General features: G+C 36.6%; 2 protein-coding genes across 5 annotated transcripts; both read left to right on the top strand.

The window, feature by feature from the left end:
- Positions 1-2,382: 2,382 nt before the first annotated feature.
- LOC114749704 (signal recognition particle subunit SRP72-like) lies at positions 2,383-7,043 on the top strand. The gene is made up of 6 exons (XM_028938248.1): positions 2,383-2,653; positions 2,753-2,898; positions 4,156-4,508; positions 5,118-5,214; positions 5,313-5,594; positions 5,764-7,043. Exons 1-6 carry the CDS (start codon positions 2,512-2,514, stop codon positions 6,757-6,759), a joined length of 2,016 nt encoding a protein of 671 aa, XP_028794081.1. The 5' UTR covers positions 2,383-2,511; the 3' UTR covers positions 6,760-7,043.
- Positions 7,044-10,153: 3,110 nt separating this feature from the next.
- On the top strand, positions 10,154-14,649 carry LOC114749699 (trihelix transcription factor GT-1-like). Of its 4 annotated transcripts, none has more exons than XM_028938242.1 (5): positions 10,154-10,772; positions 12,120-12,158; positions 13,146-13,277; positions 13,534-13,758; positions 14,216-14,649. In XM_028938242.1, the coding sequence occupies exons 1-5, from the start codon at positions 10,232-10,234 to the stop codon at positions 14,416-14,418; spliced, it is 1,140 nt and encodes a 379-aa protein (XP_028794075.1). In that variant the 5' UTR covers positions 10,154-10,231; the 3' UTR covers positions 14,419-14,649. The 4 variants fall into 4 exon arrangements, with proteins under 4 accessions (XP_028794075.1, XP_028794074.1, XP_028794073.1 ...); XM_028938241.1 differs by having other exon boundaries at positions 13,531-13,758; XM_028938240.1 differs by having other exon boundaries at positions 13,140-13,277.
- The last annotated feature ends 459 nt before the right edge of the window (positions 14,650-15,108 follow it).

The following is a 15,108-nucleotide window of genomic DNA, read 5'->3' as shown; positions in this document are numbered from 1 at the left end:
AGTCTTTCCCAACTTCGTAGAATGATGATTGAGGGCTCCTTAGGCTGTGTAAATTCTAGATTGAAGAGAGCTTCATTCCTCCATTTTCATATCCTCCAAATTGCTACCCCCCAAATGAGGTCCCAAGACCTATCTACAATAGCTCCCAAGTCTCGCTTAAGGTTCATATCAAACCATTCTTGCAAAGTAGCAGCAAAGAAGGAAGTGTGGAATTGGGGGGCTTAGAATCTGTTTCCACAAGTTCCTAATAAAAGGATAGTCTCGCAAGATATGTAGTGTGTCTTCTACTACCTGTTCACAATAGTCACATAATGGTGATGTATTAGCCCATTTGTGTCTCCGTGCTTCAGTGGTAAGTCTGTTTTGGAAAGGAATCCACATAAAGACTCGGATCTTCTCAACACCCTTCCAACTCTATGTGGCCTTATAAATTCTCTTGGAAGTCTGAATCCTCATTGTGCTCTAGTAAGTAATAAGCACTTTTGATTAACAAGGATCCATTCGACGCCACACTCCATATTAAACTATCTTTCCTTGCTATTTCCATCAGGGGAAGTTTAGTTATAAGAGTTTGCAAGGTATCTGCAGGTAGAATTGTCACTAATCTCAAAAAATCCCAGGTTCCATGCTCAACCTCTGCCACTTTACTCCTTTCTTCATCTAGGGAGAGAGGCCTGAGGCATATATCTTTGATTGTTCGGTCAGGTAAGAGCCATTTATCAGTGAAAAAGTGTACAGATTTGCCATTCCTTATGTTCCATGTTAAACCCATTTCAATAATATGTTGCTGCCGCGAAATAAATCACCACAGCGAAGAATCCACTTTCCTAGCTGCCAATAAGTTGGTTTCATTCCTCGCCATACATCTATTGAAAAGAACATCAGCCCATAAACCTTGCTCACCTGATATGAGTTTCCAAGCTAATTTAGCTCTAAAGGCATCATTCAAGCTAGTGAGTCTCTTGAATCCCAATCCTCCTTGTAATTTTGGCCTTAAGACTTACTCCCAGCTTATGGGATGGAAACCTCTCTTTTTACTAGAGCTGCCCCAAATGAACTGTGGACGCTTAATTTCTGAACAAATAGAAGTAGGGATCTTGGCTACCTGCATATGATAAAGTGGAATGGCACCAATCACAAATTTAGCCAGAACAATCCTACCACTCATAGTGAGAGAATTTTCTTTCCAAGTGGCCAAACGGGTTTTGACATTATCTAATATATATTGAAAGGTATCCTTTGGTTTCCTCCTTCTGGTGATAGGAAATCCAAGGTACCTCCCTATTTCGCAAGAGATATTCATGCCAGTAACTGAGCAAATCTGATTTCTTATGTTCCTATCCACTTTAGGAGAGAAGAAGATGGATGATTTGTTCTTATTGATCCTCTCCCCTGATGTAGCACAAAACCGGTCTAAGCATGTCATCATACATTGAGCCTGACTTGCTATAGCTTCCCCCAAAAAGAAGTAGATCATCGGCGAACATAAGATGTGAGATTGCCAGACCATTCCCAGATATCAGAATAGGCTTCCATTCTCCATTATTTATAGAATTACCTATCATATGCGAGAGTCTATCCATGCAGAGCACAAATAAAAGGGGAGAGATAGGGTATCCTTGTCTGAGTGCCCTACTGAGACTAAAGAACTCAGTAAGGGAACCATTCCAGATAATATTATTCGAGATAGAAGAAACACAATTCATAATTAAGTTTATAAGCTTGTCATCCAACCCCACATCCATAAGAACTTGTTTTAGGAAGTCCTATCACAGTCTATCATAAGCTTTTGCAAGATCAATTTTCACTGCCATAAGGCCCTTCTTTCGTTTAGTGTTTTTCATAATATGCATAATCTCCTACCCTAGAATTACAACTAAGCTCCCTCTTCTGACTCATTCCCAACGTACGTTCAATCAGCTTAAAATTTAATAAGCCCAATACAAGATAAGGCCTCCCAAACAACACCAAAAAATTCAATCAGGCTTATCTTGAATTTAAGCCACATTTGCTGACCCACACAAGCACTAAAAAATTTGGCTTCTACAGTCATGAGCTTTTTTTATAGAAGCCAGATGAAGATGAAAGTTGATCCAACATACTTTCATTTTTAAATCACAGCTGGTAACTCGTGTCTCCAAGACACGATTTGGAGACAAAATGGTGATCCAAACACACCCGACTGAGGAGGCTGTGACTTGGGTGTAAGCTAAAAGGTTGGCCACCCAAGCTCATCCTCATTATAACATTATTTGGGCCGGTCTTTTATCTACAAAAAAAAGGGGCCTAGAATGGCTGTACAGGCCCAATCCATTAACAGGTTGAGCCCACATATGGGGCGGGCAATCGGGAAGGAAGGGGACTCTGGGAAATCCGAAAAGGGCAAAGCTCCTGGGTGGAGAGGACGAACGGCGTTAGTTGACAAGCTGACACAAAGGCGCACTGCTAGATCAATCGTCTTTCGTTGTTTGGCGAGCGAGAAAAGATTTGGTCTTGAGTCGGACTGAATCGATGGCTCCGAAGTCGAAGGATAAGCAGAAACCTGCTTCACCGGCGTCACAGCCTCTCCCTCCCATTGAAGATCTCTTCACCACGCTTAACAAACACATACAGAGTTCTGCCTACAAAAATGCTATTAAAGTTGCAGATCAAAGTTCGTTTTGCACTTAGATTTGTTTTCAATTGCCGACCCTACTTCCCTCTCTTTCTATCTAATTTGCCTTTGTTTGGGATGTCTGAAATTCCTTTCCAGTTCTCTCGATTGCACCTGGCGATGAGGATGCGCTTCGATGCAAAGTTGTGGCGCTGATCAAATCTGATAAACCTGATGGCTTTCAAGAGGCACTCTCCACGATTCAATCTTCTCCGAGGTCACCGGCTGATTTCAATTTCCTGAAAGTATGTAAATTCAACTTCCATTGTGGTGTTTTGGTTATTGAATTGATTTTTCTGTGGGTACAAACTCGATTATTTATCAATATTTGCTTGTTTTTGGCTAAGCTTGGTTACTACATTGGGCAATTTAATCCATGAGGCCATGTGGGAGTGCGATGAAAATGATTTTTAAGAAGGAAATCAACTGAAATTTCTCAATAATCAATGCTATTCAGACTTTTGAAAGCGGAGTATAGAGATGCTTGAGCTGAATTTAACTCAGATTTGACTTATCAAATTGAAATCTCGGAATCAAATGCACGTGTTTTCCGCAAATTAAGCGGATATTGTGTTGTCCCCTTACTCATGGCTATATATCTCCACCGTTGTGCAGAATTAGCATTGAGATGCGCTCTTTAAACACTCTAATTAGCTGCATCAATAAATGCAAAAAGGAATATGCTTGTTATTAACATTAACATGAAATCGTTTTCCTCTACTTTGTGTCTCAGATTGAGTAATTTTAACATTGTATAACTACCATAGCTTTGTGAATTTTTATTTGTCTGTATCCAGCGATAGTGCATGCAATTTGTGTTCGAGGATGAGATATGATCAGGAACAATTGGAATTTGGAAAAATTCTTGATGTAGTACAACTACGGGGTTAACGCCAATTATCAATTAATAAACATTTACTGGGAACCTTCAGGGACTTCGTTATTAAACTAATTTTGGGCGCTATCAGGCCAATCCTTTATGATTAGATCATATTCCTACTAGGATATCATCTGAACTATGGATATTCTAGATGAATTCTTTCTTGCCAGTCCATGTTCTTATGCGTTTAAAAATTAAGAGGTTGTACTGTGTGCAAAACAAGAGAAAACTTGTATTTTAAGCTATAACTGTGAGCATTATAAATTTATAATATTCTTTTACCAGTAATGTAAAAGGTTTGAGTGCTTGAATATTTGGAAGAGATGAAGTGTACTTGCTTCTCTTTGGTGGATCAATGAATGTGTTGCCCTTATTCAAGCTTGTCAATTCAGTTGGCGAGACCATTTACTGCTCTGATATGAATGCATGTATGCATGTATTATATACGTATAGATGCATGCAAGCTCCATTTTCTTTTGAAACATCCATATATTTAAACATAAATGTTCTTCTCGATGATTTAGTTTGTGGAAATTCATTAGATGGACGCATCTTGCGTGCACTTGAGTGGAACAATGCTTACCATTGATATTTTTGTTTCCCTTTTGCTGTTTCTAAATAGGCATACTGCTTATACAGACAAAACAAGTTAAATGAAGCTCTGGAGTCTCTGAAAAGACAAGAGAGAAGTGATGAAACCATGCTCTTGGAATCCCAGATTTTGTATCGTCTAGGGAAGATGGATGCTTGTGTGGATAATTACCAGAAGCTTTATAAATCCAAGATTGACAACTTGGAAATAAATTCTGTTGCCGGCCTAGTTATGGCTGGAAGGGCATCTGAAGTTCAAGGAGCATTGGACATACTTCGGGTTAAGCCAACTAGTAGCTTTGAGCTGGCATACAACACTTCGTGTTCTTTAATTGAAATGAATAAGCACACTGATGCAGAACAACTCTTGCTGTCAGCTCGAAGGTAATACCCTTTTTTATCGTAGAAATCATAATAAATACGAAGTTTAAAATATGAGTAGATAACAATGCATAATAACTGCTTTTTTCCTGTTCAGTTGGTTTATAATACGTCTGTGGTAATGTGGTCTAGGATGCATTAAATAAACTTGTCAACACATGGCTGTTTAAGATAACATACGGAGTAAATTTAAGTAAACTTGGTTAACCAAAAAAAAAAAAAAACTTTTTCTTTAAGTTTCCATAAGCTTCTGGTTTTGGTTGTGATTCTTTTTTGGGTATATTTTTTAACTTTTGTGTACACTGGTTTATTATCTCCCTTGTGTAACCAAATGCTTGAAGCTATCTGTTAGTGTCGCTTCAGATTCAACAGCTTATTTCAATAGGCGTGGGAATGAAGCACAAGAGACAAGATGCATTTCATTGTTGATGATTTTTGTTTTTTAGACTTAGATTTCTCTTTTAGGTGAAAAAGCTTTAGATTTCACGCTGTTGTTTGTTTTGCTAGTCAGTTTTTCATCTTCAATACTATGTCTTCTAATACGCAATGAACTTGTTACTCTGAAACTTGGCATCTACATAAGCTAATATTTATGTTATGTTTGTTGTGTAGAATTGGTCAAGAGACACTTATGGAAGATAACGCAGCTGATGATGCTATAGAAATTGAGTTGTCTCCTATAGCTGTACAATTGGCCTATGTCCAGCAGGTAAATCTTCTGAAATCGCAATACTTATTTTTTCATTCAGGAAAACAGCTTTGGTTCTCAAGAGCCAGTAACTTCAATCAAGTGTGATGTATGAACAGCTTCTTGGGCGTAAGCAAGATGCTATGGAAGGTTATACAGACATAATTAAACGAGATCTGGCTGACGAATCATCAATTGCAGTGGCATTGAACAATCTTGTGTCATTGAAAGGTCCGAAAGATGTTTCTGATAGCCTAAAGAAACTTGATCGGCTTAAAGAGAAAGAGGCACCAAGCTTTCAGCTTGCTCATGGACTGGACTTGAAACTGTCTGCCAGGCAAAGGGAAGCCATATATACAAATCGGGTCCTTCTGCTTCTTCATGCCAATAAGTTGGACCAGGTCATTTTTCTTTAAAATTTTCATCTGATTTCTCTGTATTTTCTCGTCACCCTTTTTCTTGCTGATGCGCAAAAATGTGCCACAGTTCTTTTATTTCAAAATTTGGGTGACAAGTTATTTGGCATGTGAGCCTCTTTCTGATAACTGCTGTGTTCTATGGATATTATAGGCCCGAGAAATTGTCTCTGGGCTACCAGACATGTTTCCTGACAGTGTAATGCCCATTTTACTTCAAGCTGCATTGCTGGTGAGAGAGAACAGAGCCGGAAGGGCTGAGGAAATTCTAGCACAGTTTGCTGATAAGTTCCCTGAGAAGTCCAAAATTGCTTACTTGGCAAGGGCTCAGGTGGCTGCTGCTGCTGGCCACCCACACATTGCAGCAGATTCTCTGGCTAGGATATCAGATATCCAACACAAACCAGCTACTGTTGCCACCCTTGTATCTCTTAAAGAGCGTGCTGGTGACATTGATGGTGCAGCTGCAGTGCTCGACTCTGCAATTAAATGGTGGTCTAATGCCATGACAGAGGACAATAAGCTTGACATCATTATGCAAGAAGCTGCTTCATTCAAGATTAGGCATGGCAGGGAAGAAGAGGCCGCTCGTCTGTACGAGGAGCTTGTGAAAAGCCAAGGAAGCATAGAAGCACTAGTTGGGCTGGTAACAACAGTTGCCCGCATGGATGTTAACAAGGCAGAACTTTATGAAAAGCAATTGAAGCCATTACCTGGTTTGAAAGGTATTGATGTAGATAGTTTGGAGAAGACTTCTGGAGCAAAACATGTTGAGGGTTCTATTAACGTTAGTGTGGTTGAAACACACGAGGAAGGAAAGAACAAAACAAAAGCTAAGAAAAAGAGAAAGAGAAAGCCAAGGTACCCTAAAGGGTTTGACCCCGCAAACCCAGGCCCTCCTCCAGATCCAGAAAGGTGGCTTCCCAAGCGAGAGAGGTCAAGCTATAGGCCCAAGAGAAAGGACAAAAGAGCTGCTCAAGTGAGAGGCTCTCAGGGCTCTGTGAGTAGAGATAAGCAGGAATCTGGAGCATCTTCTAACAGCACAAATCCAAAATCAAACCAGGTAGGCAGCTCCAAAGGAGCTGCACATAATGCTGCCTCTGAGCAAACTAAGCCTTCGTCTAAGTCGAGAAAGAAGTCTAGGAATTAACTTGGATCCATGTTGTTACGTTAACAATTTTTGCTTGAGACCATTTGTTTACGCTGCTGCTTTCAATGCCTAAGCTGAGGGAGTCGGGGTCCATATGAAATGTTTGGGTTCAATTTTAAATCAAACCTTCAACTTTTTTTTTTTTAAATTTCAGGAGATGAGAAGATGAAGATGTAACTCCCAGACCAAGAAATTATGGGCAAAATTGTCTTGCATGATTTAAATCTATGTAGGATTTGGAATTCATGGCGATCAACACCAAATTAGAAGCATTAGTACCTCTATGTTGCTTTTGCCTGGGGCTGTTCCGAAACTCTAACCACCCCCGCCCCACAAAAAAAAAAAAAAACAAAAAACAAAAGCACCCTTTCTTCTTTTTTTTTTCAATGGAAGGGGGAGGGGGTATGATTTGTTGTTTAATTCAAGGGAGGAGAAGGGGAAGGAAAGAGTTTTGATGATTTTTTGTTTGATTCATGTGGAGAGAGGAGAGAACACAAGTAGAATGCGCCATCCCCGCCAAAACACCCAAATTTGGGGTGTGGAGAAGAGAGGAGAGGAGTTCCTTTTCCTCCAATTTTCTTACACGAAATAATTTGGATTCTTGGATGAAAGAAGAGGGTGAGAGATGATTCGTGGAAGTCGTAATCAAAATCTTTAAATATTAAAACATTATATACATCCACAAAATTTTTTAGTGAAAATGAATGCTTTTCATTTGAAAATGAAACGCGATATAAAGTATACAAGGAAAATAAAGGGAAAAATTAAAAAATCTCTTATCGTTCAACATCTCAAATTATTAAAATCATATTTGAATTAATGTTGTGTAGAGCTTTTAATATATGTTTGGGATAGTTTTTGCCCAAAATAACTTTTGGTCTATGTATAACTTAGCATGTGTTTGGGTTTCCGTTCAAACCACCAAACGTGGTTTGGACAATATGAAATAGGAGTTAGATAATTGTTTTGATATAGGGAGTGTTTAGATAGAAATCAAATTATGGTTTTAAAAGTGTTTTTACTATTTACAAAATAAATATGTAGAGGAGTTTGTATCGTTTTGCTAAAAAATACTTTTCAAAAACACTTTTGAGGGTTGCCAAACACTCTCTCATCCTTGTTTGAATTAGCTTTTCCTCCAATATTCAAAATGACTTTTGGGGTTATGTATAACTTAGCATGTGTTTGGGTTACTGTTCAAGTCACCAAATGTGGTTTTTTTTTTTTTTTTGACCGGAGTCACCAAATGTGGTTTGGACAATATGAAAAGGGGGTTATATGATTGTTTTGATACTTATACTTGTTTGGATTAGCTTTTCCTCTAACAAGCTTTTGGAGCAAAAGCACAGTGCGGTCCAAAGCCAAAAATTTGAATTTTTCAGTTTTCAACGTGAAGAGAGAACATATTGTTGCCAAAAAAAAAACGTGAAGAGAGAAAATAAATGAGGGTGAAAAGAAAAGAAAAAGTATTTAAGTGTTCTATTTTAATCTAATACTTTGATTTTTTTTGGTAATAATTAAATGTTTATAAAAACATTCTAAGAAGAAAAAATTAATTAACAAAATTTAACAACTTTATATAGAAAATATTTAGATCAAGTTTTTTATATCTATTATGTCAAACTCTTGATGGACATGTGTCTCCATTTTTTTTAAGGAAAAATCGCAAAAAAAGACAGTTGAAATAGAAAAATTACAAATGGGAACTTGTTACAACATTAGTATGTATTTTGGCAATAATAGTATGAGTTTTGACAATAATTTTTATGAAGGGGTCCTTGCGTGTAATTTTTTAATTTCATCGGTCTTTTTTTGCCATTTTCCTTTTGTTTATGTGGGCTTATAATTAAATACCATTAAATGTTAATATTTTAAAAATAGTACACATGGTCATGTATGATTAGAGAAATTGACATAATAGATATAAGAAATGTGATATAAGTATTATCCATTTTATATTTACATACGCATTTGATTAAATGCTTTTAATAATACAGTAACTCTTTTTATTTTATAATTTTTATTTTAGTTTATTATTTTTCTTAAATTTATCAGATTATATATATATATATATATTATAAAACTTATGTCCTTTTCAATCATTTTATATTTAACTTACTTTATCATTACTCATTCAAGTAAGTTACAATTTATCAAACTGACTTTTTATAAAAGTCAATCAAAACATAAATCATATTACATTAACTGACTTTTACTCTGACTTATTTTTACAAAATCAGATAAAATAAAAATTAGTTTTGTCACCACTAATCCAAACAAACCTTTAAAAGTTGGGGCAATTTTTCCTTTTTGGGCAAACATAACTTAAAAGTTGAAGCAATTTTTTTTTTTTATAACTTTTGGTTTTTTTTCATATTTAAACTTTCTAAAAACTTTTTTTTTTAAATATGTCACCCAACAAGTTTATGTCAAAATGAGTTTTTTTTAATCAAAATAAATTCAAACATGAATCATATTTTATACTAATTAACTTTTATCCCTACTTCAATTTACAAAAATCGATTAATATTAATTCCAACAAATCCTATGGTGGTAGATGAGTGAAAACTCAAAAATAGCAATGCTAAAAGTGTCACTTTATTGTAACTCCAGTCGCGGTACTAAGAGAGGTATCTCCACAGCGTAGTGAAGTTGGGTGATTCTTACTTATTGAACCAAAAAAAAAAGAATTTGCTTATCATACTCTCGTGCTCGTAGGAGCAGGTCCTAGTGGATCAAGCATTAAGTATCCTATTTTTGGATTGTGGGCGAGTCCAATCCATTTTCTAAAATTTTACTATTAAAAAAAACTCAAAAATCGAAATCAATATTATGACCTAACTGAATGAGAGGGCCTAACTCAGATAAAAACAATATAAATACATGGACAAATCTTTTAAAAAAAAAGCTATAAAATTTTAAAATCTTAAATTAGGAATCACTATAAAAGTATTTTGTAATTTTTTTTCAATATTTTTTGAAATTATTTGGAAATATATCTATAAAATATTACACGCATTTCACATCACAATGAATAATAAGGGTGGCAGGGAAAAATTAGAATAAAAAAGAAGCGTTTCATTTTACATTAAAAAAAACACAAGCTCGAAGAAAGGCCCTTGACAAACAAGAATTGGTCATCACCTAAACTTTTCTTTTACAAAAGCACGGTTAAAGCTCTCTCTTTCTCTCTCTAAAAAAGAGGCGGCTCCACATAAAGCTATCCATGTTGAAATTGACTGCTTTGTTTTTGAAAGTTGAAACCGACACGCAAATGAAATCAGCTGAAAAATGTTGGACTGGAAGCGGAAGACATGGAGAGACAAGTCCATTTGATTCCATATGCGAAAGCTTCAACCTCACAATCACTAGATTGCGCTATTGCGTTCTCCCCAACTCCTGTTTTTAATCTAGTGGTTTTCGAACTCTCACTCCTTGTTCTCGTCTTCCTCTGAATTTCATTTCCGTCTGAATGTATTTATCGGAGAAACCCCGACCCATCGATTTCTACAAAGAAGAAGCAACCCCAGATATGATGATCGAGGTTGCGTCCAGTGCGGAGCTCCCTCCTCCTCCGCCGCCACTTCAACAACCTCAGCAACATCAAATGATCCTCGGCGACAGTAGTGGCGAGGACCACGAGGTTGAAATTAAGGCGCCAAAGAAGCGCGCTGAGACTTGGGTGCAAGACGAAACGAGAAACCTCATTGCTTTTCGCCGCGAGATGGATGGGCTGTTTAATACCTCCAAATCTAATAAGCACTTGTGGGAACAGATATCGGGGAAGATGAGAGATAAGGGATTTGATCGATCACCGACTATGTGTACGGATAAGTGGAGAAATCTGCTAAAGGAGTTTAAGAAGGCGAAGCATCAAGATAGGGGAGCTGGTTCCGCTAAGATGTCGTATTACAAAGACATTGAAGAGATTTTGAAAGAGAGGAGCAAGAGTGTGTGCTACAAGAACCCTACTCCTTCAAAGGTTGAATCCTATATGCAATTCTCTGATAAAGGTATCAACTGTTCCCGTTTGTTGCAACTTGCTATTCTGATTTGCCTGTGACTGAATCTGTGGGTGTTTTGCACATTTTTTGAGAGATTGTCTGAGCAGCATTGCTCAGCTGTTTATTATCGTATTGTTTCTGTAGTCCAACAAACTTGGTTTTGTCATGAAATTTCCTATCATTGTTTTGTTAGGTTGTACTTCTTTTCTCACAAAGGGAACGGGTCTATAGTCTATACAAAAAAATTATTTATTGCTGTTACAAGTTATAACTGGAGCGAACTGCCTTATTTATAATCGCCAAATCCGCTAGTCATTCTGAACTCTGAAAATTTTGGGCAGAAAAGATGGGCATCTCTGTTATTTGATTTAGAGGATTTATAAGTTTGTGCAACATTTGTAAAAGGTGAGTTGACCCTGAAGAAAAGAACTCACTTTAAAGGCTTGCAATCCAGTGCTCATTGTTATATAAAATACTCCCTCCGTTTCTTATTATAAGAGACATTTGATGCTTATGGCATGTTCTTATATATAAGAGACACTTAAAAGTTGTCTCTATTTTTTTATGTTTATTTCCTATTTTATCCATATTTATTATCTCCAACTCACACTCTCTCTCCCTTGCACTTCTTTTTCTTTTAATAATTTAATTATTCGCTCTCATGCTCTCTTTCCTTATTAATGAGGGCATTTTTAGAAAAAAATTATACTTTTTACATATTAATTATTTTAAACTAATTTTAACTGTTTTTTTTATTAACGTACTTCAGTTATTCATCTCTTATAACAAGGAACGGAGGGAGTATATATGAAGTAGTTAGTTAGTTAGAGCCGTTAGCAGTTATGATTTGTTATGTTTGAGTTTCCTAAAACTTGCCGTTATGGGAGTAGATAGAGATGTGTACTTGTAAATAGAGCTCCCTACATTATTTGTACCTGTTAATTAGTTGAAGTTTAGTGAAGTGTTATTCAATTTCCTCAGAATTCTCTGTCTCTCTGATTCTCTGTTCCTCTTTCCCTCGTCTTTCTCTTCCGTTCTTTCATCTTCTTTCCCAAATTCCATAACACTCATCATGATGGACTACTTGCTGGCACTTGGGGGTGAAAGCAAATGAAGCTTTAGTGCGTGTTTGGTTTCATGTTGAAAACCAACAAAATCATGGTTTTGGTGAAAGCAAGGCAGCTTCCGTCAAAACCATGGTTTTGATGGTTTTTAACGTGGAACCAAGCACTCTTAGTAGTTTATCCGATTATATCATTCCTAAGTCATGCACTGCTAATGTTTGTCACTTGTGATGTGAGTTTACTCCTTCCTGCCTTAAAAAATGTTTGTTTGACTAGTTATATGGCTGTACAGGTATGGAGGATACCAACATTTCTTTTGGGCCTGTTGAAGGTATATCAATGTAAAAGCTCCTCTCCAAATTTTTTTCTTTAATTTCCTGAAATATTTCATATTTGGTCATGGTTGCTGATCAAAATTTGATGAGGGACTTTTGTTTCTAGTTATTAGTTTTTTTTTTTTTTGGACCTTGGTTTCTAGTTATTAGTTAATCACACTGGTAAGTGTAGACTGCATTTAGTTCACACGAAATCTTCATTATTTTTCCATCAATTTCTTTTCTTTTCTTTTCTTTCTTTTTTTTGGGTTGGTATTAATGGTGAAATACAGATACATTGACAGAAAAATTTAAACTAACATCACCTATCGCAAATCGTTGCCACCAACCTTTCAAAAGACCAGTGTTTTGTTGCTACTGACAGTTTCAAAATCCTCAAGAAGAGCACAAAATATGCATGTGGAACTGAGGTTATAATAAATTACAATGGTTATAATAATGAAATGCGATGGCCGTTTCTGGTTATAATAAATTACATGGTAACTTATTGGCATAATGTGATGATGATTCCCCCCCCCCTTTTGGTTCTTATTTCATAGAGCGATTGGAAGTATTATTTTACCATCTGAGATAACTGGGTCTCACTCAATTTTCGGCAGTTGTAAATGGGTGCAATTTTAAATAGGTTTTTGATACAGTGATGTAATTTAGCAACTTATCTCAAATTATTACAAATTGTCCTCTGTTGGTTTCGCCCTAAATTGCAGTACCTGTTTGTTGCAGCTTTTTGATGTTCAAAGATGGCTTGACACTAATCATCATTATTTAATCCAATTTGCAGCTTTTTGATGTTCAAAGATGACTCAACACTAATCATCATTATTTAATCCAATTTGGAGAAAACATTAAAAGTGCTAACTGATTGAAGTGTTCTTGTTTTTCAAAAAAGCTCGAAGATGATATATGTTTGACTTCATTTACCCATTTCCCATTTGGCACTTCATATGTTTGATGTTACTCAAGTACCTGGCGTTCAGTTTCAGCCACTGGCAGATCAACACTCAATCTTGAGAATCGTTTGGATCATGATGAACATCCTCTTGCAATTACTGCAGCTGATACTGTTGGCACAAGTGGGGTTCCTCCTTGGAGTTGGCGAGAAACTCCTATAAGCAGTAAGCTTTGTATAGATTCCTTGTTTGATGTGTGCTTGATCACAAAGAGTGTGGAACAGTAAGTAGGAAAGATTAATGTTGTGTGGCTTGAGGCCCTCAATTAATGCACATTAAACTGTTTAAAGTGGCTAGCTTTTGATGAACCAAGTAATTTTATCAGTGGCAACAGCCAAGTTATTATTATTATTATTATTATTAGTAGTATTTTACTTTAGCTTAATACTTCTCTTGCTTCTTAATCTTTCTACTTTAGCAGATGGGGAAGGTCAATCATGTTGTGGGAGGGTCATAACAGTTAAATGGGGCGATTACACAAGAAGAATAGGCATTGATGGTACTTCAGAAGCCATCAAAGAGGCAATAAGAGCTGCTTTTAGGTTGAGAAGCAAACGTTTGTTTTGGTTGGAGGATGAATACCAGATAATAAGGAGTCTTGACCGAGATATGCCTTTAGGAAATTATACTCTTCACCTTGATGAAGGTATTTTAAGCTTATTGCAATCTTCTGGCAATTGTTCTGTTTTGTGTAAATTTGTTCACAAATGCTAGTTGGTTCTGCTTGCTGGTCAGAAAACCAACAAGTGTATTGCTTCCATGCACAGATGGCTGACGGATGAAATGGAGCAAGAATAATTGATGACTTCTTTTATTTGCCTAATATAATAGATGTTAGTCCATCAGTAATTTTGCTCAGTTGAATCATGTAACTTTTAGCCAGCGCCGGGAAGTTAGGTTCAGTTAGCAACAAAACCCATGAATAAGGAGTAAACTCTTTTCAGCACTTGAAAAAAATGGAGGAATAAACTTTGTCTTCTCCTTCTAGATGATTAGCTCATCGGCTTGTGGTCTCATTATTAATCTGAAGGGTTTTTGTGAAAAATTTATGCTCCTACTCAAAGTGTGTGCTTGCTGTGTAACCCTTGAAATTATGGTTGCAGGAATGGCCATTAAAGTATGCCTCTATGATGAGTCTGATCAAATTCATGTTCATACTGAAGAGAAGATCTTTTACACCGAAGAAGATCACCGTGACTTTCTGGCTCGGCGAGGCTGGACATCTCTAAGGGAACTTGATGGATATAGAAACATTGATAACTTCGATGATCTTCAACCTGGTGCCATGTATCGTGGTGTGAGTTGAGGACTGGTGCATGATATAATCAATCTTCAGCTAAAATGCCTAGAGAACTTTGTAGGGGGACTGTATATATATCTCTTTGACATTCATGCAGCACAATCCTGGGGTTATATTTGGCTGTATATTTTTAGGAATATAGATGTGCATAATTTATGTTCTCTAGCTTCAACATGTAAATGAGCATTGCCGGTGCTGTTATCTTTTTTGTTAGAAAAGTTATCATTGCTAGAAAAATATCCAAGTGTTCAATTAAAATTAAGGGAGTGTTTGGATGAAAACAAAACCATGGTTTCAGAAGTGCTTTTACGGATTACGAAGTAAATATGTGGAGGACGTTACCTCGTTTTGCGGAAAAGTGCTTCTGAAACCACGGTTTCAGAGCATCCAAACAGGCCCTAAAAAGAATCTCAAGTTTAAAACCAGTATTTGTTGGAGTATGTGAGTGCGCGCTTGCTTTTTTTTATTTTTATGGGGGGGGGATGGTTTATCCACTGTATTTTAGCGGGGGCATGAAGCTTTAGCTTAGCCCATCCTCTTCTTGTCGTTTATGGTACAATTAGCCCATCCTCTTCAACATATTGTTAGTGACTATCTTCATCACTGGCCCACCATCATACTACTGGCCCAAAAAAATTCTATTATAGGAAACTGAATTCCATGGATAAAAATGTCCTTTTTGGAAAGTATGTGAGC

The sequence above is a fragment of the Neltuma alba genome, unplaced genomic scaffold (assembly GCF_004799145.2).
Source record: "Neltuma alba isolate B1F8T4 unplaced genomic scaffold, ASM479914v2 tig00006132_pilon, whole genome shotgun sequence".
NCBI classification, from domain to species: domain Eukaryota; kingdom Viridiplantae; phylum Streptophyta; class Magnoliopsida; order Fabales; family Fabaceae; genus Neltuma; species Neltuma alba.
This window is presented reverse-complemented; position numbering and strand designations above follow the sequence as displayed.